Below are 27738 nucleotides of genomic sequence, written 5' to 3' on the forward strand. Positions count from 1 at the left end.
GAGGAAGAGGAAGACGTTTGTGGATGCAGTGAAAGAGGGCATGCAGAGGGTTAGTGTGACAGACTAGGATGCTAGTGATAGAGTGAGAAGGAGGCAGATGATATGTTGTGGGGACCCCTAAAGGGAGCAGCTGGAAAATAAAAGGAAGATGGTTGTCATGTGAGAACATATTTATTTTAAAGAGTAAGATATGTAAGAACCATTTACTTCTGCTCTATAGATATATTTGTTTGTGGCATTTTCTTATGGCAGATGAATTTAATGGATAGGGTGTGTATGGTTTGGAAATGTACAGGGAGCCCTTTCATGTGCCTTTGTTGATGTTAATAAGAAAACAATTCTATGGCATATCTGGAATTATTTTACTTGATCGTTATTATGATTTGTGTACTTTTGTTTTTTAATGCTTCCTACATTCATATTCAAATGTGTTTATTATTTAATTTTATTTCAAAATATACTCTAAGCTGTAGTTGCTTATTTTGTTGCAATAAGTTGCACAGAGTTTAGGCAATGTTCTGGTGCAGTTTTAGAAGCCAGACACAATTTTTTTCTCCTTCTATGCGTGCTAAGTGTACAGGGACTGCTTTAAACAGTCCCTGTAGAATTTGCTCAATTGAATGAATTTGTCTTATATGTGAATGCAGGCTTCTGCTTCTTGCTTTAGCCACGTGGTGGCGATGAAGTTCAGCAGGCAGAGTTATCCCCATCAACTGTTTGCTGTGTCATCTATGATTTCCCACGCAATTGGTGGGGAATCCAGGTGATCACCTCTAAAAACAAAGGGATCACCTGTAATAACGTATTGTTTTTTTAATGATTCTCTTCAAAAGCATGCAAAGCTGTTCAAGTATGTTCTAAAGTAGCCACATTAAAAGGAGAATAAAGCTGATAATGTTAATAAGGTCATTACTGTATGTAACGGGGCTTTTAAGGAGTGTAATTACACTCACAACAAACAAACAAACCAAAAAAAAAAAGAAAAAAAGGAAATCCCTGCCGAATAAAATCAGTCTGATCACGAAGCTAAATGATTAATTTAGCCTTCACAATTACGGATCTTCGGGAGTGTTTGTTTGATGCTGCCAAGCGAAACTTGGCAGTATTTTCCTTGATGTGGATGCCAACTATGCAGGGGTGGATCATTCTGCTGAATTTCCATAATATCCATGCATTATTCACTAGGAATTTTCTCTGAGGTGCATATTTAGATGGGAACGGGGTTTGGATAATGAAAGCTAATTTCCCCGGTGACGGTGATACCCTGAATTAATCTATCTGACCTCCCCCTTTTTCCTGAGAAAGACACTGTTAAGAGTTGGTGGTTTTGGGGGTGGATGTTGAAAGGCTCCGATACGCACACGTTCACAGTGTATCTCACACACGCACACCCCTTGCGGCGTTTTCCGGGATCACGCCACTGCTTCCACTTGGGATCTACACAGCAGCAGCAGAAGCGATATGGCTGATCATCACCGGACGGGACGGTGCAGTTTGTGAGCGAAAGTTAACGCGAAAAATGAAATACAGCGGACCAGCTATGTAGCAGTCCAAGCGACCGGACACTGCGACACACCGTACGGCGCTCCGATGCGAATTATTTGAAGGACTGGAGGCGATCTGGTGTATTTGTTTTGCAGCAAAGTAGTTGGAGGAACTTGTCGCAGTGGCTTCATCCCAACGTGCTGCCTGGATTACCATACAGAAGTGGAACAATAGTCTCCTGCAGCAGAAACACTAGCAGGTCAGTGGCAGCGGGGTTTTTTTCCGTTTGTTTGTTTATATTCGGTCGTGTCGTCGCCCTGACTGTGTAATAACCAGCATCGATACTCAACCACGGGTGTCCGATCACCTGACGTTCCAGGTAGGCTTATTTTTCGAGTCGTTAAACAAAGATGCCGTTTATAAGTTGGCGTGACCGGGGTCAGATTGCGCGTCTGTGTGGAACTGCTGTAAACAGATCACTGCAGAAAATTGAATCGCAGTAGCAGATAAAGCCGATGTTAAATGGCGACACGGGCACCAAAGTCCAATACAAATTTAAGTCCCTTGAGCAATAGAGCCTAAAGTCTGGAACCATTTCGGCGCCCTAAGCCGTTCAAATAGAAACTTAAAGGTCAGGATAGCGTCAAAGATGACCCCAGCCCCCCTTTCTTCAGAGTTTCTGAGCTTGCTTGGCGGATGTTTAACTTTTCTTTGCCCTGCCGGATTCTCCTCCTACCGGACACTCGCGTCAGGAAAACACGGGGAGAGAGGAACTGGCCGAAAGCGTAAAAGGCCTGGAAGGTGGAGGAATCTCCCAGCCAGGCCCGAGCCGGAGCGCCACCGTGTATGTTTGGCGTGTTTGCTGTACGTGGTGCTGTGTGGGGGCTGCTTTGTGCTGCTCACTTGTGTGCGCTCTGCCCGCAGTCACGTCGAGATTGTACGGAATATCTCGTCCCCATATGTGACAGTCCAGTGAGAGTGTGCTGCGGTCCTGCAGTGCTGTCGATAACCTCGTGGATGTTCGCCATAAACCCACACCGCACACGCTGAACAATTAACGTCACCAGCAAACGCAGGGCTCCACATTATTTCTTCAAAGTGTGCTGGGAGTATCACTGTGCGCTAAATAATTTATGGACATCTCAAAGTGGGATGTCCAGATTGAACACAGCGCGCATCCGTTACTTCTTTTGCCCTTGCAATGCACCCCGACTAAAATAAAATGACACTAATAATCCACGAACAGTAATAATCCCGTGATAATCTTGAATATGTATTTTAATTTGTAGTCATGAGTTCCTGGCCCTTCTACTCTCTTTTTCCTTTGGCAAAGGATTCTTTATTTCAAAGTCGGGATGTGTTGTCAGGAAATCACTTCGTTACACAGTAGGAAGAATTTTCTTGAATGTTGTTCATTTTTATAATCGAATAAGGCAGTTTATATTCAGAACAGTGTATTCTTTTTTTATTATTATTATTCTTGTTACATAATGATAACGTTTTGGATGGAAAGTTATTTAGAAGTTAAACTCTGCCAACTTTCCATAAATGACGGTATTGTAATGTAGTGTTCTCCCAATGTTCCCAAATGAGCTATTCGGATCTACTTCTGTGTATAGGCCTGCATCTATGTTATGATGTTATCATAATATTATGTCTGAAGAAATAAGTAAGATTAAAAGTTATATATTTGCCATTTATGTATCTAAAGTCCCTTTGTATTAATATCATGATAATGATAACAGTCACATTGCGAAGGCTGAAATGAACATGTACTAATCTTTCTGTACTTTCTCTGATCCTCATGAGCCAGATCTGCCAACAATCATACAGTCACACTTTCTTCTCCTCTCATGGCACATAATGACATTCCAGATCTTTTGCTCAGTCTTTTCCAATATGTTTTATTTGTTTTGAGTCTTGTTCTGCTTGTTCATTCAACTTCTTTCCATATATTATTCTCTTAATCTGTCTCCGGAGATTCAGATTTAGTGATGGGATGCAGACAAGAAGCCCTTGGGTTTATAATGAGAAGGGACTATTGTCTGGGTGGATGTGTGTAGGATTCTGTAGTTGGGCAGATTCGTGCATTACTCATGCATCCCCAGGCTGCTGTGGAAAAACAATGTTGTGGCATTGGAGTGGCACTGAGTGCCTGTTCCACTCTGCCACATTGCATGTGTGTGCATGCATGCGTATGATTCATGTGTCATTGAATTTCAGAATAATGCTTGTTTATTTTTGATGAAAAGAAAAAGAAAAATAGGTGCTGGATGTAAGACAATATGGCTGAAGAAAATGGAGACCATGGTCACACAAACAGCTGAAATACTCTGTGTGTGTGTGCATGTGTGTTTTATGAATGCATCAGACAGCAGCTAGCTTGTGTGTATATTACACATTCATTGTGCAGGCATCAGCCCTGTGGTCCATTCATTACTTTTCCTCTGAAGAAGTCATAATTGGCATAATCTTAGAGCCAAGTTGGCTGAATGACGCTACGTGATGCTCTCATCCCACAAAGTTTGGCAGGAAGTTTCTGAAGCTGACACTGGCATGTTTGGGTGTCAGTACTGAGAGATGCGAATTCTGAATTATCAGCTTTTTTTTTTTTTGCCCCTTTCTCTCTCGCTTTTCCTTTTCTCTTTACCTCATAGACAGAAACTGCGGTTCCAGTCTGGGCCTGTAACCTAGCAACCCAAATGGTGTGTCTTGAATAAATCAGACTGTTCCTCTTCTTTCCTCCTCAGGAGTCTTTCAGTTCACCTCACCTCCAGGCTACAATATCCATGCAACCACCCCATACATGCATGTGAAAACACATATGCACAGTGCGGTAGAAAGTCAGAGGTTTTATCTTTTTCCTGCTTTATATCAATTACCCCGTTGACCTTTGATCTCTTGTGTTGTTTTATTACACAGCCCTTCTTAATGCATGTGAGTTTATGCTCTGTATTGCTTTCAGAGCTAAAACACCAGTGCTTGTTATGCTTTTGAATGTCCTAGAGAATGAGTGTAGCCTTTGTCATCTGGAGTGCGTCCCTCCATTAAGTGGGAGTTATGCATAGCAGAGTTATTTGTGGTTTGCCAGGTGTCCGTCTGCACATGCTGCAGCCTGGAGCCACATGTCCCATCTCATTCACGGATGGGGCTCTGCCAACTTCTTCACACTTGCAGCTCCATCTGCATCAGACAAGACTCAAAATCCAGTGCACAGTCAAGACATTTCATTCTTGACCATCACTGTTGCATTTAATCGCTCCGGAACATCTGAACACATCTTATATTGTCATTAAGAATAAAATGTGGTATACCCTTAGCTTCATAGTTTTATTAAACAAAGCTCATTAAGTGGAAAAAAATTCTGTCTGTGTCTTGAATTTCCTGAAAAAACATCTTTAAAAATAACAAACTTTACAATTTAAGGAAGATTAAGTAAGCTATATTTTCATAAAAAGAAATATTTATAATGAATGCTATGTGTTTATTTTGTGTAACAGTCTAATTTGTTGTTCTATAATAAAACTGGAAATCTTAACTTGCTATACAAACAGAGATACCCAGAAGTGTTTCTCTGTATGACCCACTGGATGCTGAGATTTGTGTTACCGTCCATGCTAATTCAACCCAGATAAGAGGAAGACTGGGAAATTGGTTATTGTTGTGTGCCTGTGTGTCTATGTCTATGTGTGTGTGCTTGCCTGGATACCAGCAATATCTGTCTGTGTTAATGATAACACTGGCATTTATTTATCTGGGTAATAGGCAGAAAATTATATCTCAAGTGTTTCCCCCTAATATGACTTATTTATTCCTGAAAATTAATGGATAGTCACTCCAAGGTTACGTGAGGAGAACCCAATCTTCTTGTCCAAGCAGCCACCTTCTCTAATGAAGTCTGGGAAAGCATGCAAATGAGGATTGGGGGGGGGGATTTATTGCATACTGATAATCCATGTACCGCATGATACAAAATAAACAAGTTACTTTCTTTTTGCTCTTTTTTTGTTCCCTTCTTTGGCTTTTATTTATCTTCAAAGAAACGCTTGCAGCTAAGGTGTAAACGACATCTAACTAATCTCATGTATACTGGCAGAGGCAATGTCCTAAGCACATCTTCTGGTGAAAAAAGGCCAGTTGTCCCCAGTGCTAATGTTTGAATTCCCTCTGAGCACTAGTTGTCTCTAATAGGCCTGAAAGACGTAGAGCCTGAAAGGATGAATGGCTTTTGTAGAGGCCTCCAAAGTTGGACACAAAGAGAAAGGCAGTGGGTGCAATGTGTATTTGTGCATGTCGCTGTGTGTGTGTGTGAGTGCATGTGTGCGCACTTCTGTGTGCCAGCTCACAAGCCCTTATGGGTTTGATAGAAGGAGCAGGAAGTGGAAGGGAGACAGGAATACTCTGCCATAGCTGTGCCTACCTTCAGGCCATTAAGGCAGAGAGTAGAAGACGTAACAAATTGACTTCCACACACAGAACTACACACATGCAAAGGCACATTTACTGTACATACACTCATGAACTAGACAATAAATGTCTACTGAGAGGCGCATTAAACAATATATAACTTTGAAAGCTCACTGAGGTTTACAAAGAGGTGTACAAGCACAAATACACACAGTGTGGGTGCACCACTGAGCACTTTGGTGTAAAAACGCTATGTCCCTTTGTCCACATTTATTTTAAGGATGGGATACTTCTGTCCTGCAGATGCATAGACACTGTGTGGTATTTACAACTAACTTTCCATCAGTTTGGTTATCATATGAACAGTAGGTTAAAATGGAATATTGAAGGATTTGCTGTAGATGTGTCGTATGATAATACTTTAGACTGCAGTTCATATGCAATTAATTCATCGCATGTAGTTGATGGACCACCGAGGGAAATGTTTGTCAATCACAGCTCATCTGGGAAAGCTGCTCTGGTCTGAAACCTCCGGGAAGTTGCATTGTCAGCAGTTTGGTTTTATTTTCTGTACTTTTTTTGTTTGTACATTTCTTTTTCTCTCTTTTTCTACCCCTCTGTGGGTTTCTTCATCTCATTCTTTGTCTTTTATTCTGCAATGTTTGCTCTTGGGATACATAACAATGAGGACACAGGCTGTATGAGCAAACAATCTCTGGGAGCTTAACGAAATGCAGAAAATGCGCACGGGTTGCACTGCAGTAGTTTACCTGCACAGTGATATTATAACAGGTTAGCATGGATGTGGTGGTTGCCGATAGTGATAATGACAGCTCTGAACATGCTGCAGGTAGTGCTTTTGATTATATAATTATAATGAAGGTGGTGCTTTTCTTCCCCCCGTCAGGCCTGAGGGCCCCGGTGGTGTGACTGAGAAGATGGACAGGATGAAGATCATCAAGCGGAGGCTGTCCATGTCTCTACGCAGCGCTCGGCCCGTCGATGACTCTCTGTCCGAACTTGCCGAACAGATGGCCTTGGATGAGGCATCCACAGCTAGGGACAATGGTGAGAGATGTGAACAAGTGCCCTCACACATGTACATGCAAACACCTTAGCAAGCATCGGCACTCAGACATAAAGTATGTGCACAGAGACCTACAGTTGAATTAACAGCTCACAAAACCAAGTTAAAATTTTTGTTACTGAAATGTAGTGTGTTTGTGATGCTCAGCTACGCTACACTGTGTGCACCTATCTATATACTGGAATTACAGTAACACAGTGTATAGCAGAAGAAACAGACAAACAGTTTATATTGTCCTTATGATAAAGAATAGATGTGTCACCTCCATAACCCTTGTAGGAGTTGCACAGTGTCTAGTCTGACTCCAGCATCTGTTATGCTGATTTTCTTTTCATGCAACTGCAGTTATTAAAGGACACCTGCTCTTGTTTTGCAACATTTCAAGACCTTACGACTTCATTTAGAGCTTTTATTCAGTACAAGAAGAGCAAGCAATAACTAAATGATGGCGTAGGTGGAGAGGGTTAAAGCAAAGGTCCTTTATGATGGATGAAGGTCATACAGAATTAAGGGAGCAGATCTTTCACTTTTCCTCACTTTATGTCATTCATTTACACTGATGTCCTCCCAGAGATAATACATTTCTTAATGCAAATATCTCATGAACTGTATGTGCCTGTTTAAATGTGTGTTTGTCACTTTTTTTATGTCCACTACTCTCATAAAGTCATACAGACATGCAAATGCTAAACAAAAACACATTCACGGTAGCTTCATCTACTTCTATAACCCACTGAAGCCATCCATTTTAACCATCATCATCTTTACCACAGTCTTCATCACAATTAACCTCACAATCCAGTTAACTTAACCACTCAGTCATCAAGACTGAATGGCAGTGTACGCTGGGAATGTGTGGGAATTGCCAAATCTGTCAGAACTCAGACACACTGTTTGTTTCTTCATGTTTTCACACAAGAGAAAGAAAAGGTCTTTGCTTCTAGAAGAAAGTCTGAAAAACAGTGTCATCCTAAGACGCTCTGGGTGCCATCTGCTGGGCATCGTCCGTGACTGCAGGTCCCACTTGGAAGAATCAGAGACCTCGCACCCAGACACTATCTTTGTATGTGTTTGTCAGAACATAGGGAGAAAGGAGGTTGTCTCAGCTTTGGCAGATGGTTTTGTGTCAGCTCAAAAACAAAACAACAAAGCCTTAGTGTTCAAATATAGCTGTGTTCTGTTGGCCGCTTGGCAAGGAGCGATGATGCTTGCTTGTTGCTGTCACTACAGCTCCTGGGCTGCAGCATCTATAACTCTACCCCATTCATTTTTGCTTACTGGCTTCTTTCTGCTTTTCATTCTATTTTTACATCCCTTGCTTTTGTTTTTGATAGCTAAAGCGATGTCATTTCCAAAGAGTCCAGCTAGCAAGTGAGAGAAGGAGTGGAATGGAGCAAGTGATGAGGAGAGACATTAAACTTTAACCAACTGCTCTACATTACTGTCTCCTTCTGTCCTTTTCCCTTGCTGTATCCTCCCCTTCTCCCCCTGGGCGCACAGACATCTCTCTCTAGATAAGTCAAACTGTACAAAAGAGTGGTAGAAAATAATTCTCACATTTTTCTTGCTAATGAGAAGCAATGTCAAGGCTCGTGCTCACTGCAGATCCTTTCTGTCCATGTATTACTGGACCAGTTTGCTTGTTTTGCTGGAGTAAAACACAGAAAAAAGAAACTCGGGTGGTGAATTTACCTTTGCTTGGTGATTTGAGTGAAATTTGAAGAGCAATTTTAAGAGAATTATTTGAAAGCTAGGAGATGTGTCGTGTGGGCTTCCACCCACACTCTACTAACAGAATTTAATAATTACACATTAATCTGTGTGAAAGAAAGCTGACAGTACATGTATGCTGCATGTAGACGTCCTCAGTTAAGGTGCTTTGCTTTGGAAAACTCAAGGAAGGAGTTTTTGACCTTTAGGCGTTCATTTTCCTACTACAGACAACCAAAAATCTCTTGTAGCCCTTACATCAATGATTATTATCACTCCCATACCTCTGTGGCCTGTCTCCTACAGTGTGTCTGCAAGTTTTATGTGTGCATGTCTGCATTTCTTTCTGCTGCTACTTCACTGTGAGTTCTATGACTCAACAGATTTTCCACGATGCATGCCTTATGCCTCGTACACTTTCTATTTTCATTTCTGTTTCCGTGCTACAGCGGCTCCTCACATAATTACAGATTGATTACAGCATGATTACAGGAGCTGTGTGCATTCCCAGCCTTTTATCTATTACTACTACATATTGTACTGTTCCTACATGTTCTGCTACCTTTCTGTGCCTGTCTGTGTGTGACTTTGTGTCATCTTTTTCTTCTCTCATTCCATTTTACAATTCCTGTCATCTTTTTCTCTATTTCACTGTTTTCTTCCTCTCGCCTGAACCCCTTTCTCTTTTCTTTGATCAACGTCTTCCCCTTCTGAGTTTTCTGTTCTCTTTTGCATCCTCTATGGGACTCTGTTCTATTCTGCTTTTGTTTTCTCTTTCTCCTTGTATGTCTGTCTACATTGTGAATCTCAGAGCCCATGGTGGTGTGCTCTGTACACCCTCCCGCCTCCCATAGCGCTCCCTCCTTCCTGCGTCAATATGCTGGTCATCTGGGCCGCACCGCCCTGCGCAGAGAGCCAGGTGGGGGGCTAGAACGAGACAGAGCCTTCCTGAGCCTGCACAGGACTGGATCTCTGGGTACACATACACACACACACACACACACACACACACACATACACAGACACACGGAAACCTGTAAGCAAACAAAGAAACATACAAAAGGTACTGAATATTCATAATTATTCATATTTTATGCTGCTCTGTATGCCACTGCAGGCATTTAATTGAATTGTCCAATACATTGCTGTGCAGAGTGCTGCTCATTTTCTTATATTTTGATTCCAAGGAGCGTGTCTTTCTTGTAATTTTGAAGTGATCTTGAGCGCTAGCTCTCCAGGCTTTTTGGAGGTTTTTAAAAGTTTCTTTGCACATTGGCTGCTTTTTCATTCGTTTATAGCCCAGTCCTTGACCATGTTCAGAGGAACGGTTTCCTTGTTTCTTTTTTTTCCTTTTTTGTCTGTTGAGCTATTTAACACTAACCTAAGCTATTTAACCACTAACACTATTCCTACCTTTTCAAGCAAAAAATGCACCAAACTCAAGGATGAACCTTTATCGTGTCTACAGATAAAAGAATTCTTAGCAAAGTTCCAGTTTTAAATTGATAGTAATCATTGTTATTAGTAACAAAAAATGTCTATTGAATCTATAAAAAATAACAAATATGACAGTTTGACAGGGATAAAATAGTTTTTTTGCACTAGCAAAGAGCTATTTACCCACAACCTGGCATATTTCAGCATGGTGTGCAGTGTGTCCTTAAAGAAATTGAGGAAACTGGAAAATGAGCCTGCATCAGATTGTCAACCTGTCCGAGGTGTACTCTGCCCCTCGCTCTATGGTAGCTGGGATGACTAAATTCATAGAATTATGAACACAGAAGAGTACCATCAGATTTTGATTCACAGATGCAATACCATCTCGAAGGCACCTGAATCGCACACACATGCACGTGCACAACATACCAACTATTTGTGAGCTGTACACACTCTGTTCTGCCTTACATAATGTATCTTCACTCACGTTTGCATGTGTTTCCCATTTTCCTAGCAAAATATAAAGAAATGAGGGGTGGCTAAACACTTTTGCATAGCACTGTATAAAGCACTTATTATACAAACTGGCTTTTACAGTTACATCATAAGTTCATGTTCAATGATGCACCTGTGTAAAACGATCAGATAACCACAGTGAACATTGCTGCTTTGACAAGTCAGTTTCCTCAGTGTTTTCAGTGTCATTCAGTCACGTGTTTTCTGTGTTTTGCCCTTTTCTGCATGTGAGTGTTGTGAGCATGTGCTTTGTGTACAAGATGCATCTGAGTGTGAACAATACAGAACTTTGTGAAAGAGAACTAGGAAGTAATAAGGGACACAGTGTTCATGCTTAAATATTGACTGCTTTAAAGATTTAGAAAAAAGAAAGCAAATAAAACACAAATGACACGAAGAGCAAACCAACCAGACCCCGCCCTGGAAGGCACCAGAAGTATACGCACCTTTATACCACAACTTCATTAGAAACATTATAACATTCAGTTGTGCATTTGGGTTTGTAAAATTGATTAACTTTATCTACTTTTGCAAAAATGTAGTTAATGCTGAGGTCATATTTAGCAATATAGATGATCCAATAGGATTCTTGTTGCAGCTGTATAATATATAAACCTTGACCCGCACAAAATATCAGGCCAGAGTAATACTGCCACCTCTGGTTTGAAATAGTCACGTACTGAACTCGTGTCAGTTTTGCTTTCTATAGGCGAGGCATGTGTACGTGTGTGTGTGTGTGCATATCTTACTTGGTTTCACTAAGTGTAAAACAGTGTTTACTGAAACAACTTTTCTATCCTGGCAACACTTACTATGAGGGTGGAGGGATAAAACTCTAATGACCTTAATCCAACATTTACAAACACGCACATACAACACATGCTCACAGCACTCACATGCAATTACTTTTTCCTTCTGTCTACATTATGTAATGTGGTCTGTGGCTATATAGATCCCAGTAATCTCATTTCCCACCGTGGCAGAACGGCTTATATCAGGAGCAGTAGGGCAGAACGTACCGAAGAAAAGAAAGTCTGGGATGGATGGAAAGAAAAGATGAGGATGATCATGCCGGAGATGGGTTTCGAATGAGATAAAGCTTAGAAAACTGTGATTTATGAGAGAATGAGAGGTAGAAATGAAAAAGAGCGTGAGGAGGAATGGTAGGAGGGTTTTTCACATCAGCTCCTTCAGGAGTCACATCAGATTTGTATTGTGAATACCCTGCGAGATGGAGATGGACCGCAATGAGACTCCTTGCATTCACTGAGCTTTAGATGAAGGGAACTAGACTTATAACAGCAGCTTATGGTTTGTTGTAATCCTGTGAGCTGGGAATATGATAATTAGACAATGCTTGGATAAAACTAAAAGGATCCTAATGAAGAAACAGATACTGCAACATAGGGGAGGGTTCTATTTGATTATGTACTATTGCATGGTGCCTTACTTGTATAATAATAATAATACTGCTTTTTTCCCAATTTGAATATACTGATACTATATTTTTAAAGCTTATATGTCGATATTGACGATATTGTTAAGATAACAGTGCTTTTTTTAAATAGAAACAAACCAAACGTTTCATTTCATTATGAGATTCAGGGATATTTTACATATTTAAAAAAAGCTATCAGTGTTTTCTGGTAGAAAAACTATGCATTGGTTTGTCTACCATCTTACCTTCTTGAGCCCACAAGTTGTTGATCTGGCAGTGACTTCATTGTAGGAAATCCATGGGTGCCACTGAGTGTACAAAAGCTCCTAAAAGGACAGACTTGACTCAGCCTAGAAAGAAGGCTACTCTATTATTTAGGTCTTGATAAGGTATAGTTTAAAATGTTAAGAGGTACTGTGTGTGTGTGTGTGTGTGTGTGTGTGTGTGTGTGTGTGTGTGTGTGTGTGTGTGTGTTTCCCACTAGTTGGTCTCGCTGACTCACTGTGTGCCACTCAGCAGTCAGAGCACGTTGCACCCTTTAATAGAGTGACATGATGATGCAATCTCTTGTTCCTGCTGCACTAAAGAGATTATCCACCCTTTCACTTTTTCCCCCTGTGTTTGTCCAACTTGCATTGTATCAGTTTAATTTAATACATTTTTAATTTGTGTAAATGGGCTGTGGGGTTATATGTGTTTGGTCCAAAAGGTATTACAGGTTTATTATATCTGTTGCTATCTAGGCCAACACCCACTCCCAGCACACTGTACTTACAGTCAGGAAAGATGAGCAATGCAGTTTCAGTGTTACTTCTCACCACTACCTCATCTTTTTGTCTTCCTCTCTCTCTGTCTCGCTCTCTTGCTCTCTCTCTGTCTCTCGCTCGCTCTAATTGTAGTTACACGGTTGGGGATTAGCTGGTCCTCCTGTCTGTTTTTACTGCAAAAGGGCTGTGCTAAAAGCTGCCTGCTTTTCTCAAAACCTGTCTCAGACTCCTGTTTTTCAGTACTGTCAAAGAAGTCTTCTCTTGTTCCTTTTCCCCCTTTGTATTTGTCTCTTTCCCTCTGCACACATCAAAATACTGTATTTAACCTCCAAATAAGACTGGAATGGTGCAAAAGATAAAAGCTGGCACCCTGTTAAGACCACCCTTATCTCCACCCGTACCACAAGAGACCGCGTTGTCTATGCCAGGGATTTAATGTAATGCATTAACGCTGTATTAATCGCTGTAGTCCTCTGCCTCGCTGCATACACTCTCATCCATCCATTTGCTCCCTCCCGGATTGGTTTTAGGAAGAACAATGGAGTGGACTCCTTTTATGTAGTCGGTCTTATAAGCTTTTTATGTGTGTTAGGGTGGCTTGCTGTTTGAGAATCTTATGGCTGAGGGAAGGAAGATGTTGCTAATGAATGCATGTATTTTTCAGAGCTGCATATATGGGGTGGGGGTAGGGTGTGGGGTTGAGATGTAGCTGGCCAGCATAAACAGAGCCGGTAGCTTACAGTAGGCTCTCTGGTCTTAGTAATTGAATAATGAGATTCCTTAGATGAAGATAAAAGGTTTAGAGGTAATTACTGCAGTCTAAATTCTCCCACCCTGCAGCCTTGAGAGTGCGCGTCTCTATGTATGCCTGTTCCTGAGGGATGTTGTATGCACTTTGATTTTTACTGTTTTATTTGTCTGGAGGCATACTGTAATATTTATGATTTAAAAAGGAGGTGAAAACAATACAGAAGCTCAAATGTAGTCAAGAAAATGTGGTTTAAGACAAGGTGGAAAGATAAAGTGACAGTAACAGAGACCTTGATGGAAGTAAAAAGCTTTGTGGACGTGGCTGCAAAGCAAAACAGAAACCTTCCATGTATACAAGCTGCACTTGTGAATCTAATAAGACAGGGAAACAGTGATGGCTGGAGGGTTGAGAGCTTTTGTTCTTGATGTTTTGAGCAGCTCATCGCAGTACATCGATACGTGTCTGTTAATTTTATGTAGATCACCATTACTCTGTACTTAATGGTCCCAAATAAGTCGATTTGAATAAGGCAACATATCCAGGTTAAAAAATGTTTTCAAAGCATGTTAAGAATACGGTGTCTCAAACATCCCAAGATGTTTACAGAGTCTTAAACAATTACAAAGTTTGTTTAAGTCTTTTTAAGTCCATCATTATTGACATGTAGGGTGTGTGAGGCTCTCCACATGAGCATGTGTGGTTAGCTAAGGCTTAAAAGACAAGCCTATCACTGGCTTCAAGGGAGAGGTGGGGTTTTATTTTGCAGTAGTCAAAAATAGGCTTTTGAAGTGGGAATCCTTGAGAATAGTATGCAAAATGATGGCATTTAACACCTTATCATGTTGACATTTTGGATGCAGTTGTGTTCTCTAAACACTTTTCTAATGTTAGTTATCATGGATGTAAGCAAGGTTTGAGAATTTGGTAGGAACTGGAAGGATTAAGTCCTACAGGTGTCCACTGACTGTTGCCTCTAGCAATAATTCATGTCAGAGACAGTAAATACAACTATTGTTATTCATAATTGTAAACAGGTCTCATTCTCTGCTATGAATCCAACCTCCGATGCCCAATATTGTTCCACCATTTCTTGCTAACACATGTGAGGTTGTAGCTGCACCAGGTTAGCTGTATGCGCAGAGATACTGAGCAAATTGTATCCTACACCAATTTAGTACAGAACGGTACTGTGCTCTTCAGAGTATTGCTTGAAATAGGAGCATTGTCTCTGGGCGTTTTGAGCAATTTTCATTTGAAGCTGTAAATTTCATATGCCAAGTCGGGTCTGATTAGGAGCATGCTGCTGTTCAACAAGGTTGTGCAACATGAATTTGTCCCTTGTATGAGAGGTCATTGGGGACTTACTATAACATCTCAAGGCATCTTTTGAAAGAGGATATTCAGCAGTAATGACCTGAAGTATGTTGCGTTCCAGCATGCTGTCATGTGCCAGCACACAGTGCATTGAAGATGGTGTTTTGGTCCCAAGAGGACATTCTTGCAACGTGAACAAACTTCAACAAAATGAAAATCAGGTTTAAGGAGGAGATCCAGCATGTATTGCAGAGCTACAAGTGCAACGTGAGCAGGATTTTCAGGGATTCATCTAAAAACAGCCTTTGCACTAAAGTGATCATGAGATGCATCAAATGATGACCTTCAAGAAGTAACTGACCAAATTTAAATCTGGTAGCATTTTTGAGTTCTACCGGGCAGACCTTTTGATCGCACCACGTAAATGTAACAAATATCAACCCAATGATCCCTCAATAATCCTTAATCAGCTCCTAATGCTTTTAGTTCGGTTTTTTAATATTATTTTGAACTTGCTGTTAGTTTGTATAGATTACGTAATTGTCTGTTTGCTCTCCAGGTGTGTCTAATAGCCGTTAGTCAATAGTCAGCATCATGTGAGTTGTATTTGTAACAGTTACTCTGTGTGCAGTGGGATGTGTAGGAAAGAGCGCGTGCTTGCCATGTCCTGTGTTTCATGTCAATATAGAAGGGACTGAGGCAGAAAAGGGAGAGCGGAGAGAATGCCATTGGCATCACTCTGAAGCCTCGGGATTTCATTTTTCTACACTAGAGAGTGATAAGCACAAGGAGGGAGGGTGGGGAGCACGAGAAAGAGGTGGTGAACAAGATGGAGTGCAAGAAAGAGGCCGATCAGGCAGAAAATGTCATCGGCTTGTGAATAGAAAAAGAGGATGACTGTACTGATATTCAACACCATCTCTGGACCCAGACAGTGATAGCAAGAAATAGGGAGGGAGAGATAAAGACAGATGGAGGGGGGAGAGAGATGGAGATTTCTATCATGTGAGAGGGAGGGGAGTAATAGCAAGGTGAAGGGAGGGAGCAGGAGCACTGACAACACTGATAGCGGCGCCAGAGGCAAGGAGGGACTAAACGGGAGAGGGAGTGGAAAGAAGGAGAGCAGCACAACAGCCTGAATAGAGTGCTGTGTTGAATAACAGTGGAAGAACAAGGAGGACAAAGAGAAGAGATCTGCCAGAGACGCGTAAAAACATCAGCAAAAAGAAGAAAAAAGAATGCAAATGAAGAAGTCACAAAGGACAGAGGCAAAGGGAAGGTCTGGCTGTGTTTTCCTTGCTGGGAGCTGCAAGTTAAGTGCGTTGTGAGTCCTTGCACACAGTCCTTGTTTGCGGGCTTGTGTCCGGACGAAGACAGATGATGACAGAACACCTGTTATTCTGAGATGGCAGATTGTAACAGTTTCTAGCTTGCACATGTTGGACTGTCGCTGCAGCATTTTGCATACCTGCACAGTGTTTGACCTTCCTTAGTCGGCACGCAGAGAGCGACTGCAGAGAGAAAAAGAACAAGAAAGGAGAGGGAGGAGAGAAGGAACGTCTGCTAAGAAAAACACACAGGAAGAGAGAGAGTGTGTTAAAGTGGAGTAGCAACCAAGGGAGTTGTTGGATTTTGATTAGTGTGCCTGTGCAGTCTGCACAATTCCTATAATGTCAGACCTGTTCTTTACTGCATGGTGCTCTTCTGGCAGTACAGAGGTAGCCTAAGGATTGGATTTTTCCCAGGAAGCTTGGATCCTTAATCAGCTACTGCTACTTAAACCTGGGTGCCACCCACACTGTTTGATTGGGCTCCAGGACTTAACTGAAGTGGATTTTTTTAATGAAATTATTTGCATTATTAAATGCACCTTCAAATGTTAGTGCTTTAAACCCACTGGAGCAATGGATATGGCAGACAACCTGCAAGGATGCTCTGCCCGTGTTCCCAGAGTCGGAGACCTTAAAACGGGGGAGGTTAGAACGGGAGAGGGGGTAAGAATGGTGGAGAGAGGAGACACCCCACTGAGGCTGTCACCTTTCCGTATGCTTCGAGTGCTCGACTCATGCCGGCCTCCGGGAAACCGCATTGGTGAGTCTCATCACTGTCATCTTCTTCAACAAGTTCATCTACATCCTGACTTCATCCACTGATCAGATTGTTGTTACAATATAGAGTTTGGAATTAGGTAGAAGGCACATTTTTGTGGCATACATCAATACATGCTATGTGTCTGTATACTTTTATTTGACTTTGTAGGACATTAAACGAACAAATGTTAGTAGCTCGATCAAGCGTGTTCCAGGTTTTTACTTCATACTTAGACACAGATTTATGGAAGTAAAATCTGCTCGTCATACATTTCTGAACATCTTAAACCTGTTCCTGTGAAAATATGATTTGCTTTGCGTGCCTGCTTAACTTGCAGCGTGTTGGCCCCAAGCAACGTGCTTATCTACAGGGATTCTATGAACTCCTTAGAGAAGTGAAGAGTTCGACAAGTTCTTCTTTTGAATTTTTTATTCATTTACTTGTCAGCACAATGACTGCAGTATCTTTGTTCGTGCCGCTCAGGACAAATTCAAAAAGCACGATGTCCTGTGCTTTAAAAAGAGTTTGAGAACTCTTCGCCTGAGAGCATGAAAGAGAAGTGAAAGGATTCAGTTCAAAGCCTAAGCCTATGGTATTATTATTGTTATTATTGGGTAATGTGGATGTGGACGGTGGCTACGAATACTGCCTGTTTCCCCTTTGAGCAATGTACTGAATTCAATGTGTGGCTTTGTGAGGGCTTATGAGAAAAAATCCCAATATTTTTGCTATTCCGTGAAGGGCTTTTCAAGTAAATCTTCCAATACTTCTTTTGATATTCTTCCCCCTGGATTTTCCATTATTTTTGAAGTGTTGCTATCATGTGCTGGAGATGGATTTTCAACTAAGGAGTATTTGCAGTGCAGAGTGAAGTAAGGATACTCCTAAAAGTAGCCCACTCTCTCCTCTAGACAAACTAGCAGGGAGTCAGCAACCCTAACTAGGCCAGCTTGGCTCCATGTGGGGAGGCAGTGGTAGCTTGTGACATTTACTGTCTGCTCTTAGGCTTCTGTGGGAAAGGAAGAGAAAGCAACTGCAGAAGATTGAAAAAAATGTGACTAGGAGGAATGTTTAGGACAGAAAGCGTGAAAAATGTAACGTAATGGTATGATATTGGAATTTTACTTCCCTGGTCAGATCATCCTGTTTCATCTACCCACATCTGCTTGACTGTTTACATAAACACACAAGATCGGGACCTCTCAGAAAGTGAGAAAGACATGTGATACTCATGAGCAGTGATACTTACTCATCATGAGCGTGTGGTTGTGCGTGTATCTGTCAGTAGATATCCCGGATCAGTTTCTCCAGCCTGTGGTGTCAGTTACCTTCAGTGTAATGTTTCACCATCATGGTTGTGAGGGTTAATTCCTGATTCCTGATACGACAAACGACATTTTCTTACAAAGGTATATCCATTCCCTGTATCCTTGTGTCTGTCTTTGAGGCTGCACACTATACATCAGACTTGGAGGCCCACTAGATGCCTACATTTCAGCATCTAGACATTGTGTCTAGGTCATGCAACATTATGGCTGTTTGTCTCTGTACCCCCACCTCATCACTGTAGGAGGTTTGGTTAACAAGCCTTTAGAACTTTTATAGAACCTGAAAATTAAATTTAAACTCTTGAGAGCAAGAATCACCGTGTAATTGACTTACAGAAGGTATAATTTCACACTATAGGTATCATTCAGCTTTTAGGTTAATGGGAAACTACAGAGTCAGAGGATTATTTTTAACACTATGCCCTCTTATTAATTTGATAAAGACTGAATAAAGACCAATTTAAACCAGTTTTAGAAGCACTTATCTGTGCTTTATTCTATGTATTCCATCTTTTCAATATTTTTTGGTCCAGAGACCAGCCTGTTTCAAATCCTAATTACATGAAGAAGGGCCTAGAATAAGCCTCAGATGTTTCACAGCTGACAGACAGCAGCACACTGTAATAAATAGCTTTACCTAACCGGCCCTCAGTTGTTAAATCCCACAGCTGAGGTGTTGCAGTCACTCTGGGGACTCATTTTTCTTTCCACTTCATCAGCTCTTCCAACCAAAACCATCCACCCCACTATCTCCTAAACTTCCCTCGATCTGTCTGTCCTCTGCTGTTGGGAGCTGATGTTTTGTGGGTAAACAGTACATGATTGTAAAGTGTGCGCTTTTAACAGCACTCAGCCTATTTCAGTTTCATGAAAAAGTTATCTTTACCAAAACAAACACCAGGGAGACACACACACACGTACTGTGTGTGCTGTACATGACCCAGACAAAGAGAGAGCCCTCCACCCTTCCCCCACATTTACTCACACACACAAACTCACACATCATTGAAGTAGACAGTCCTGTCTGCTGCACAGTGACTCATTAATCAGATGGATTCTGGGGCACATGAAGGTGTGTGGTGGTGGGGGGGTTGGCACGCAGAGATGGCAGCTCCTATTGCACGCAGGGTAATATTGATCTCGTACTTACTCATCTTACCAATACCATTTTATACACTTGTTTTACACCCCTGCGTGGCTGGTGGTATGATTCATCATTTGGGGATTGGGGTCCTACTGTGTCATTCACATAATGGGTGAGTGAAATTTAAGACAGATGTTTTGTTTCCTGGTGACCCCATAGAGAGAGTAGTGAAATGAAATAGGGTGTCATTAAACACAATCTAAAAACCTGCGCTGAGGTATTCATGTCAAGGGACACCCCTCTAGCCTCGCGGGTAGGGCATGCCGCCCTTGTACCAAAGGCATGTCGCATCTCCTCTCTCTCCCTGTTTTACTGTCTTTTTCTAAGACATAAATCCCTGAAAAAAAAGTCTCAAGTCTTTGCACATTTGTGTTTCACAGGCATTGTCCATGAAAATGTGAAGATGGGTTCAGATGGGGAGAGTGACCAAGCATCCGGGACGTCCTCTGATGAGGTTCAGAGTCCAGTGAGGGTCCGTATGAGGAACAATCACCATCGGCGCATCTCTAATGAGGTATGATGATCTGGGACACGCCCACACACAAACACACAAATGCCTTTAGCCCAGGCGTACTGTACTCTTTGATCAAGAGGGAAAATGCACCTGCACTCAGCATTATTATTTGAAATTCAATAGTGATGCCAAAGACTGTCTGAAATCATTCACTTCTTCACTGTTCACCACACAATATTAAGTAGATTTTATGTAGGAAACCACACCTTGTGGTGGATTTTAGAACTAAAATGATAAATTGGTCAGGCCCAAATATCAGGTTTGGCCTGTTGCTGATATATTGGTACTTTTTTTTGGTTGATAAATGACAAGAAAATACATAAAAAGAAATCCCAAGCTAGAAATGAGGCAAAGAAACAGAATAATTTTCTCTGTGCTGTATGTAAAAAGTAAATAAATAGAAAGAGGACATTTCCTATTTTTTGTTACTTTACACGTAGACCATTCCTTTAATGTCTTATTTCCTTGCATGTACACTTCTCAGTGGTAGCTGTCTCTCAGTTAGCATATACTATACACAGTGTATAATATGATAGACTGTGTATAAAGTGAATAGTGAATAAGTGGCATTTATGTGGTACATTTAAAGGGATCTCTTATTCACCTTTTCAGCCCCATATTTTTAATCTTAGACTTGTTCAAAATAAGTATTATTTTACTTGAAGAGCCCCTCAATTAATCCATTGTCTAGAAAGTTGTTTTAGCTCCCTTTCCACTCCTGTTAACATAACTCCGTTCTCCTGATTGGCTGCCCCTTGCAAATAGTTTTGAACAGCAGGTCTTTGTGTCTGTGTCCAAAATGACCATGTTGCCTGCTCTCACTTACATACATCATACAAATCATACAAGTGTATTTGGAGCCTTTGATTCATAGGAAATACTTAACACACACACACACACACACACACACACACACACACACACACACACATACATATATATATATATGTGTGTTAAGTATTTACATGTATACAGTGACCTCAATATTTTAAATTTTGAACATCTATCATTGCAACTGTACATTTATGAGAGAAAAATAGGAAAATATAACGGGCTCCTTTTATAACAGGCTCCTTTTATTTTCACTAACATGTGTGTATATGTGAGTGCACCTGTGCTATCTGACAGATAGTGTTGCAGTTTGCTGCTGAATTTCTGAGTGCCCTCATGTCTCGGTCAGGCTGCGTGTGTCCGTTTGAAGGAGCTGCAGAGTGTTGAGCACAGCAGTATTACGGGAAATGCCTCTAGATACAGAGCCTCTCACTGCTGTGAGCAGTGGATGGGACTAATTTAGACCATGTTTACAAGAGAGAGAGAGAGAGAGAGAGAAAGAAAGAGAAGGAGATGGATTGGCAGTGTGGGAGAGGAAAATGTTGGGGTGAGAGTAATTACGGATGTCGGTGTAATTATTGCAATGACAAAGAAAAGGGAGATCCAGGGGAATAGGGCTAAGGAGATGATAAGAGAGAAAGTAAAGAAGAGATGGAGGACAAAATGATGGCAAGAGAGAACAAAAAACAATATTTTCTCTGAGCCACCCCCTCCATTCACCCCTTCCCCCCATCTGCCTTTCTCCCCTCAGGAATCTGTCTATTCCTCTTTTCCTCTGCTCCTGCATCCCCCTCCTCCAACTCTTTTTTTCCCCCCTACTCCTTTTCCTAAGTATGTGGATGGCACTCTACCACAGTGCCAGCCCTCTCTTGCTCTATTTCTCTCCCTCTCTCTCTCTCTCTCTCTCTTTCTCTCTCTCTCTCTCTCAGTGTGTGCAGTCATGTATCAGGTTAGAGACATGCATCGTTGAAAGCGCATGTGTGTGAGTGCATAGAAAAACACATTTAAGGAGGACAATGAGGGAGCTACTAGAGCTGTTCTGCATTGTGAGTACGGGGGCACACATGTTTTGTTTTGCATTTAGATCTTTATTCAGTCTCCACCAGTGAATAAGAGGGCAGGAGTGGCTGTGTTTGTGAACTTTTGTCTATTGTTACGCCTTTGAAAGACGGTGTGCACAGTGAATTTTGTGTGAAAGACTTTTGTTTTGATCACGAGGTGTCACTTTCATTATAAATTGCATAAAATATCAAATGTTTTGCTTGAAGAAATTTGCAGTCATTTGTATTTATATTTGTAACACTATATATGGTGTTGTAGGGCTTACACGTATTCTTCTCTTTTATGATTCAGATTTTAAGTTGAGCTTACAAATGTGCTAACTACAGCTAGTAGGCATTTCTGTGCGAGCGACTGCGGCTCACGTTTACATTGTCTCACATATACTACTAAAACATGCAGAGTGTTGCTTTAGGATTTGTCATTTGTCGCCATCCATATAGTTGCTTTTTTCATGTGACATGTATGTTGTGATGTTAGCCAGTCAGCTCAGATAAAACTATTAAAGGCATACAGTCCCTCTACCTCTCATCTTCAGGCATATACACACTTTAATATCCTCCTATTGCACGGTTACATGTAAACAAATGTGTCACTACACATATTCACATTGACGGGTGTTTTGACTGGGTCACCCAACTACTGCTGCCATGGAAACAATATGTGACTGGCACCTTGCCGGTGATTGTGTCACAGAAATTTGCATTCCAGCAAAGACTGGAAGGTGAAAGTTCTTCCAGTGGTTAGAAGCTGTTAATAACACTGACTCAAATATATGATGATGTTTAATTCCTAAAATTGTATGGGATCGTCTAATGCTAAACACTTCCAGAGTGAGAGGCTGCACTTATCAATTGAAGTCACAATGAACTACAACATGAATTAATTAGCAAAAAAGTAAAAGATAAAAATATCGAGCGTGCTTTCATTTTGAAAAAAATGCAGATCAGCCTGGAGCCTATCCCAGCTATCATTCATCTTCAAGAGAGACACTCATTTGCATTTACATTCACACCTATGGGCAATTTAGACCCCACTAGTGGCATGTCTTTGGTCTGTGGACATGGGGAAAACATGCAAACCCCATGCTAATAGTGCATTATGCAAATATAGCCAAAACTAGCCAGTAACTTGCTGGAATTTATCCTGATCATGTGGTGGTCTTGCACTGGCATCTTATTCAGCCATATATAGGTGTTATCCACATCATCATTCATCAGTCATTCACAGCAGCAGATGGCACCTGTTAACCAAAGGTCTGCTCTCATTTGACAAACTCACAGCCAGGAGAGACAGATGGAGCAAGCTGCTTGTGAGTAGACAAGCAACCAATAATATTTAAAAAGAAAAAAATCTTTGATTTGATACCAATGGTTAATTAAGGTGAAGTAATAACAAGCTGATAAATGATCAGGGAATGAGATTTATTTAATGTGCATTTGTATATCTTTTTTTGTGACATATCATATCAAACCAAATTTAAAAGGTGCTGAATATCCTGAATATTTCAGGACTAATGTCTTTATAGTATAATTGTAAATGGAAAAAGGTTTTTAATATTGAAAATCATGTTTCAGTTTCTTCATGTCTCCTTTTGTTTATTTCTTCTTCTCTTTTAGGACATAAACAAACGTTTGTCTCTCCCAGCTGATATCAGGCTACCAGAGGGCTACTTGGAGAAGTTTGCCATGAACAGCCCGCCCTTTGACAAACCCATGAGCCGCAGGCTACGACGCGCATCATTGGTCAGTACTTAATTTATCTGTGTGCACATTTGCATCTATATATATGTGTGCAAAGCAGTTGAAGCTAGCTGTGCTAGTCTCTGATGTCATTTTGTCATTTTATCTGGGTGTGTGCTTGCCCTTTTTCATGCTGCTTTGTGTAGAAACAAAAGTAATGTAAGCTTTCAATGCCATTGTACACTACTTAAATGCTTGACCAGGGCCGTTATTGTCTGAAACACACACACAGAGCAACGACACAAACATAGACTCACTTTAAACACACGCTGGGCTATGCAATAGTGCTTACAATGCCTCAGTAGGGGCATGAATGATATATTCTGAATTATGCATACAGGCCAAGAGCATTATGGGTATGAATTGGGGTCTGGCCGTGAGAGGAGGGGTTGTTTGGGAAAGAAATAGGCATGTATTCATGAATATGCAGCATGTCCTTTTATTGTTGAAGTACTCCTGCTCTGTCACTTGGTTTTTATTTTGGTCACACTTTTTTTTTTTTTCCAAATTAGTGTTTTGTTTCTGTCATCGCTCCAACTTTCAGGTTTCCCTTTATACATTACTGAGTAACGCGAGAGTGCGGTGCCCTTTGTTTCACTCCACCCACATGCTTGCTTAGTTTTAAAGGGAATTCAGTGTGCTTAGTCAATGCATTACGTTAAAGAAAATTACTGAAAGCCTGATATTCTTTGGGAAAATATGAAGGTATCATCCTCCATCAACCGTTTTTGCGGTTATTATCAAACAGGTCCATTTGCCCGCCTCAATCTCTCTGCTTGAAGCAACTTAATGACACAGCTTTTCTCCAGGAGGCTCACAGACTTGAAAGCAAAGAGTCTCTGAGGGGAAGTATATGGTTTAAGGGTGGAGCAGAAGAAGAGGATAGTCATATATATTAAATGTATAGTGTGCATTTTCTTGGGTTTGCCCAGCTTTGTGGAGCTGTGTATTTTTGGAGTTGTTGTATGTGTGTGATGTAATAGATCAATCAATAATTCAGCAGAAGTGTCAGTCTCATCTGCTGCAGCTCCTCTCCTGACTGGGATTACACCCCAGGACACCTTGGGATGAGCTAGAGAGCACGGAGGAGAAAGGGAAATGTACAAAAGGAGATGAAAAGAGAGGACTAAAAGGGCTTGAATGATAAGATGTCAGGTTTAAAAAGGGCATGGATAACTGAAAAATGCTAAGCAAATGTAAGTAAAGACAAATGGAAACATCAGTGCCACTCTGTAGCTGGATTTAGGTTTTATACCAGGAAAACAAGGTTTTGATTGATCCTGAGCACTCTGCCGAGCTTGCAGCCCATGTATTCAGAAGATGCATCACAGCCAGACTGTTTTTGTTCCATTAGTTCTGATCGTTCCTTTATATAGTGTGATGCATCCATGCAAAAGTGTGTTTTTGACCGTGCAGTAGTCTGAATATGGTTTGCACAGTATGTACAGTATTTAAATGCTTTGAATTTGTGCTATGAAATGAATTAGCCTGTGAAATTGCAGAAATTCTTCATTCACTGCTCATCTGCTCCTGAAACAGTTTAAGCACATTTAAAAGGAGATGTTTAAAATAAATGGTTTCACAAGAGATTTAACTTTAACTAGAGACCATCTAGCGAAGGAATCACACCGGCTGCGATGACCCATGGGTACTCAATGGTATGACATAAGTCCTCAGTGCTTGTGGGTTGTACCACGCCTTTCTTTTTTCCTCAGCCTTTATTTTTACTGTGGCGTTGTGATGCTATCAAGTCAAAATTTGTCCACAGACAGGCAAACAAACACCTCCCAGATTGCTTAAAAAATTCCTTTGTGGTATTTCCTGTTGCAACAAGCAATACCAGTTATCTTGTTATGTTTGGAAAAAATGTTTCTGAGAAAACTAATGTAATAGCCTTGGGGCTGCCTGTGTGCTTGTCATATGTTACGGTAATGTAGATCATGTTTCCGGTATTCCATCGCAGATCCTTGACTCTTAAACCACGTGTTTTGAGCGTCGAATTGTTGCCAGTGTAATGCAAGTGAAGTTGGTATCAGTTTTCGCTCATGGTTGTTGCCCATTGGTAATCAATTATTCACAGCAGTCCAGTGAAACTCAGTGTTCCATGGCACTGAGGAGCGAGATGTCATTTTATCTCAAAGCACAACACTTAATCATATTATGCAGCACTTACTTCTTTCCACAAACCCATTCAACCTTGCAGTGACAGAAGATTGAACTAAAAAAACCTCAATGCCAATTATTATGTCCCTCTCTATTTGCTTATGTTATGTTTTCATTGAAACAAGTCACATATGATACAACTGTAAACTAAAAGGACTGCTAAGTATTGTGCAGTCCTTTGGTTTTCTTTTTTGTTGCTGTTGGCAGATTTACATGAAAATGGTGACCGTGCAAGTTGGTTTATTGGCCGATTGATTATAGTTCTGAGGAATGGCAGCTTCGTGTTAATGAATGGCCTCGTCTTTCTTCCCACCTCTCATTTCCTGCCACCTCTTCTCTTCTCAGAAGGCTATCATTTTAGCTTTCCCACTGAATACTATAAATCCACCCTTGCTCTCAAACTTAAGCTTTCTTCTAGGTAACACATAAAGAAACTGTAATTACAAATGAAATATGGATCATTCGTTTGATTTCTTTGTCAATAAATATCTTCTTGCAGACATTTCACATCCTACCTTTTGTTGTACTATGAGTTCATCAGCCTGTGTTGCCCTGCAGCCTGAGACAAGACACTTACACTCACATATTGTTTGGTTTTATGTTACTTCAGTTTTGTCACTAAAACTTGGCCTGACCTAGTTCTGCTGAGTAAGCTCGCTAGAGCGTTGGGAATGAAATGAACCCATTGCCATCAAAAGCATACGCAGGCGCACAAGCTCGCACATATGAAAAGGATTGTAAGGCAGTCGGAGAGTGCTGCTGCACACCGGTAGCAGAGAGGTGGGCCTTTCTGTGTGCAGGCACTCCTTAACGGGCAAGATTTATTATATGATTGTTATTATAGGGGTTAGCTCTGGGGGAGGTGGCAATAACATCTGTGTGTGTGGGTGGTTTTTTGTGTTAGATTTACATTTAAGCATAAAGTGTATGCAAGTGTATGTATTATCAAGTACATTCCCCTGCTTTACATGGAAGCTCATATATCTACTCTGATTGATGTTTTTCTTTCATCTTTTTTGTGAGTTTGAAGGACTGAAATTGACCAGCAACAAATAAAAGCACTGATTTAAATACACAAATAAGAATATGTCAGTTAATTAATAATTTCTGCACATTTAAACTGCTTAACCATGTCCACAATGACTTGTCTCAGTGTGTAAGTATGTCATCTTGTATCTGAGCTTATTCAGATGTTGTTTTTTAGGCATGCCTTTAAAGACATCACATGCTTCAACAGCTAACTTGGTCACCGGAGACCCTCCCCCTCCCTCGCACACGCATACGTACATGCATTGGCCTGGGACTTTGTACGAGTGTCACGATGGGACAGACTAAATTAAGAGGGTTGAGTGTGTTCATTATAATGAATGTAAAGGAAACGTCACACAATTAGCAAATTATTGAGGAAAAGTGAGAAACAAGTGAGAGGGATGAACCCTGACAGACCTGTGGGTATTGCAGCTTGATATAGCTACATCCATCCATAATTCATGACTTCAAAACCCAGGAGCCACGTACATTATACAGCTAAACATGTATAACTGAACTCAGGTTTATTTCAGTTATCACTCTGCAGTGTTTACCTTCCACATCTTTACAGTCTATAAAAATGTCTAGATATAAAAATGTAGTTGCCACATTTGATTATCTTTGCTACACTGACACCTTGTGGCCAAAGAGTATATGTGCATCTGTAAATTACGTCACACCTTACCAGTAATGACAGTTAAAGAGCCTTTGAAGAGATGCAGATTTCTAGATAAATGCTGATATTTTTGTCCTTTTCCTTTGGAAAATATTATGTCTGCAGACTGTTGTTCAAGATGAATCACACTCAAAAATACAGAATAATCCTAAAAATTACTCAACCAGCTCTGTAATTTGCACACATTACAGGATAAAAAAAAGGCCCAGTGACTCAGAAACCTGCAATTGTCGGAGAGATTTCAAAAGT

General features: G+C 40.9%; 1 protein-coding gene across 9 annotated transcripts in view; it reads left to right on the plus strand.

Moving 5' to 3' along the window:
* Positions 1 to 27738, plus strand: part of LOC100697880 (cyclin-dependent kinase 17) — a 39032-nt gene that overhangs the window by 1848 nt on the left and 9446 nt on the right. For 3 of the 9 annotated variants that reach the window (XM_005477963.2, XM_019349742.2, XM_025901373.1), the window contains exons 2-5: positions 6800 to 6960; positions 9501 to 9665; positions 19856 to 19989; positions 23499 to 23624. In XM_005477963.2, the coding sequence (XP_005478020.1) occupies positions 6831 to 6960; positions 9501 to 9665; positions 19856 to 19989; positions 23499 to 23624 (555 nt within the window). In that variant the 5' untranslated portion in view covers positions 6800 to 6830. Of the gene's footprint in view, positions 1 to 1321; positions 1865 to 6799; positions 6961 to 9500; positions 9666 to 15430; positions 17004 to 19855; positions 19990 to 23498; positions 23625 to 27738 lie in introns of those variants that run through there. The other 6 variants (XM_005477962.4, XM_025901374.1, XM_005477964.4 and 3 more) reach the window with 6 other exon arrangements.

This window comes from Oreochromis niloticus, linkage group LG20 (assembly GCF_001858045.2).
Source record: "Oreochromis niloticus isolate F11D_XX linkage group LG20, O_niloticus_UMD_NMBU, whole genome shotgun sequence".
Taxonomy (NCBI): domain Eukaryota; kingdom Metazoa; phylum Chordata; class Actinopteri; order Cichliformes; family Cichlidae; genus Oreochromis; species Oreochromis niloticus.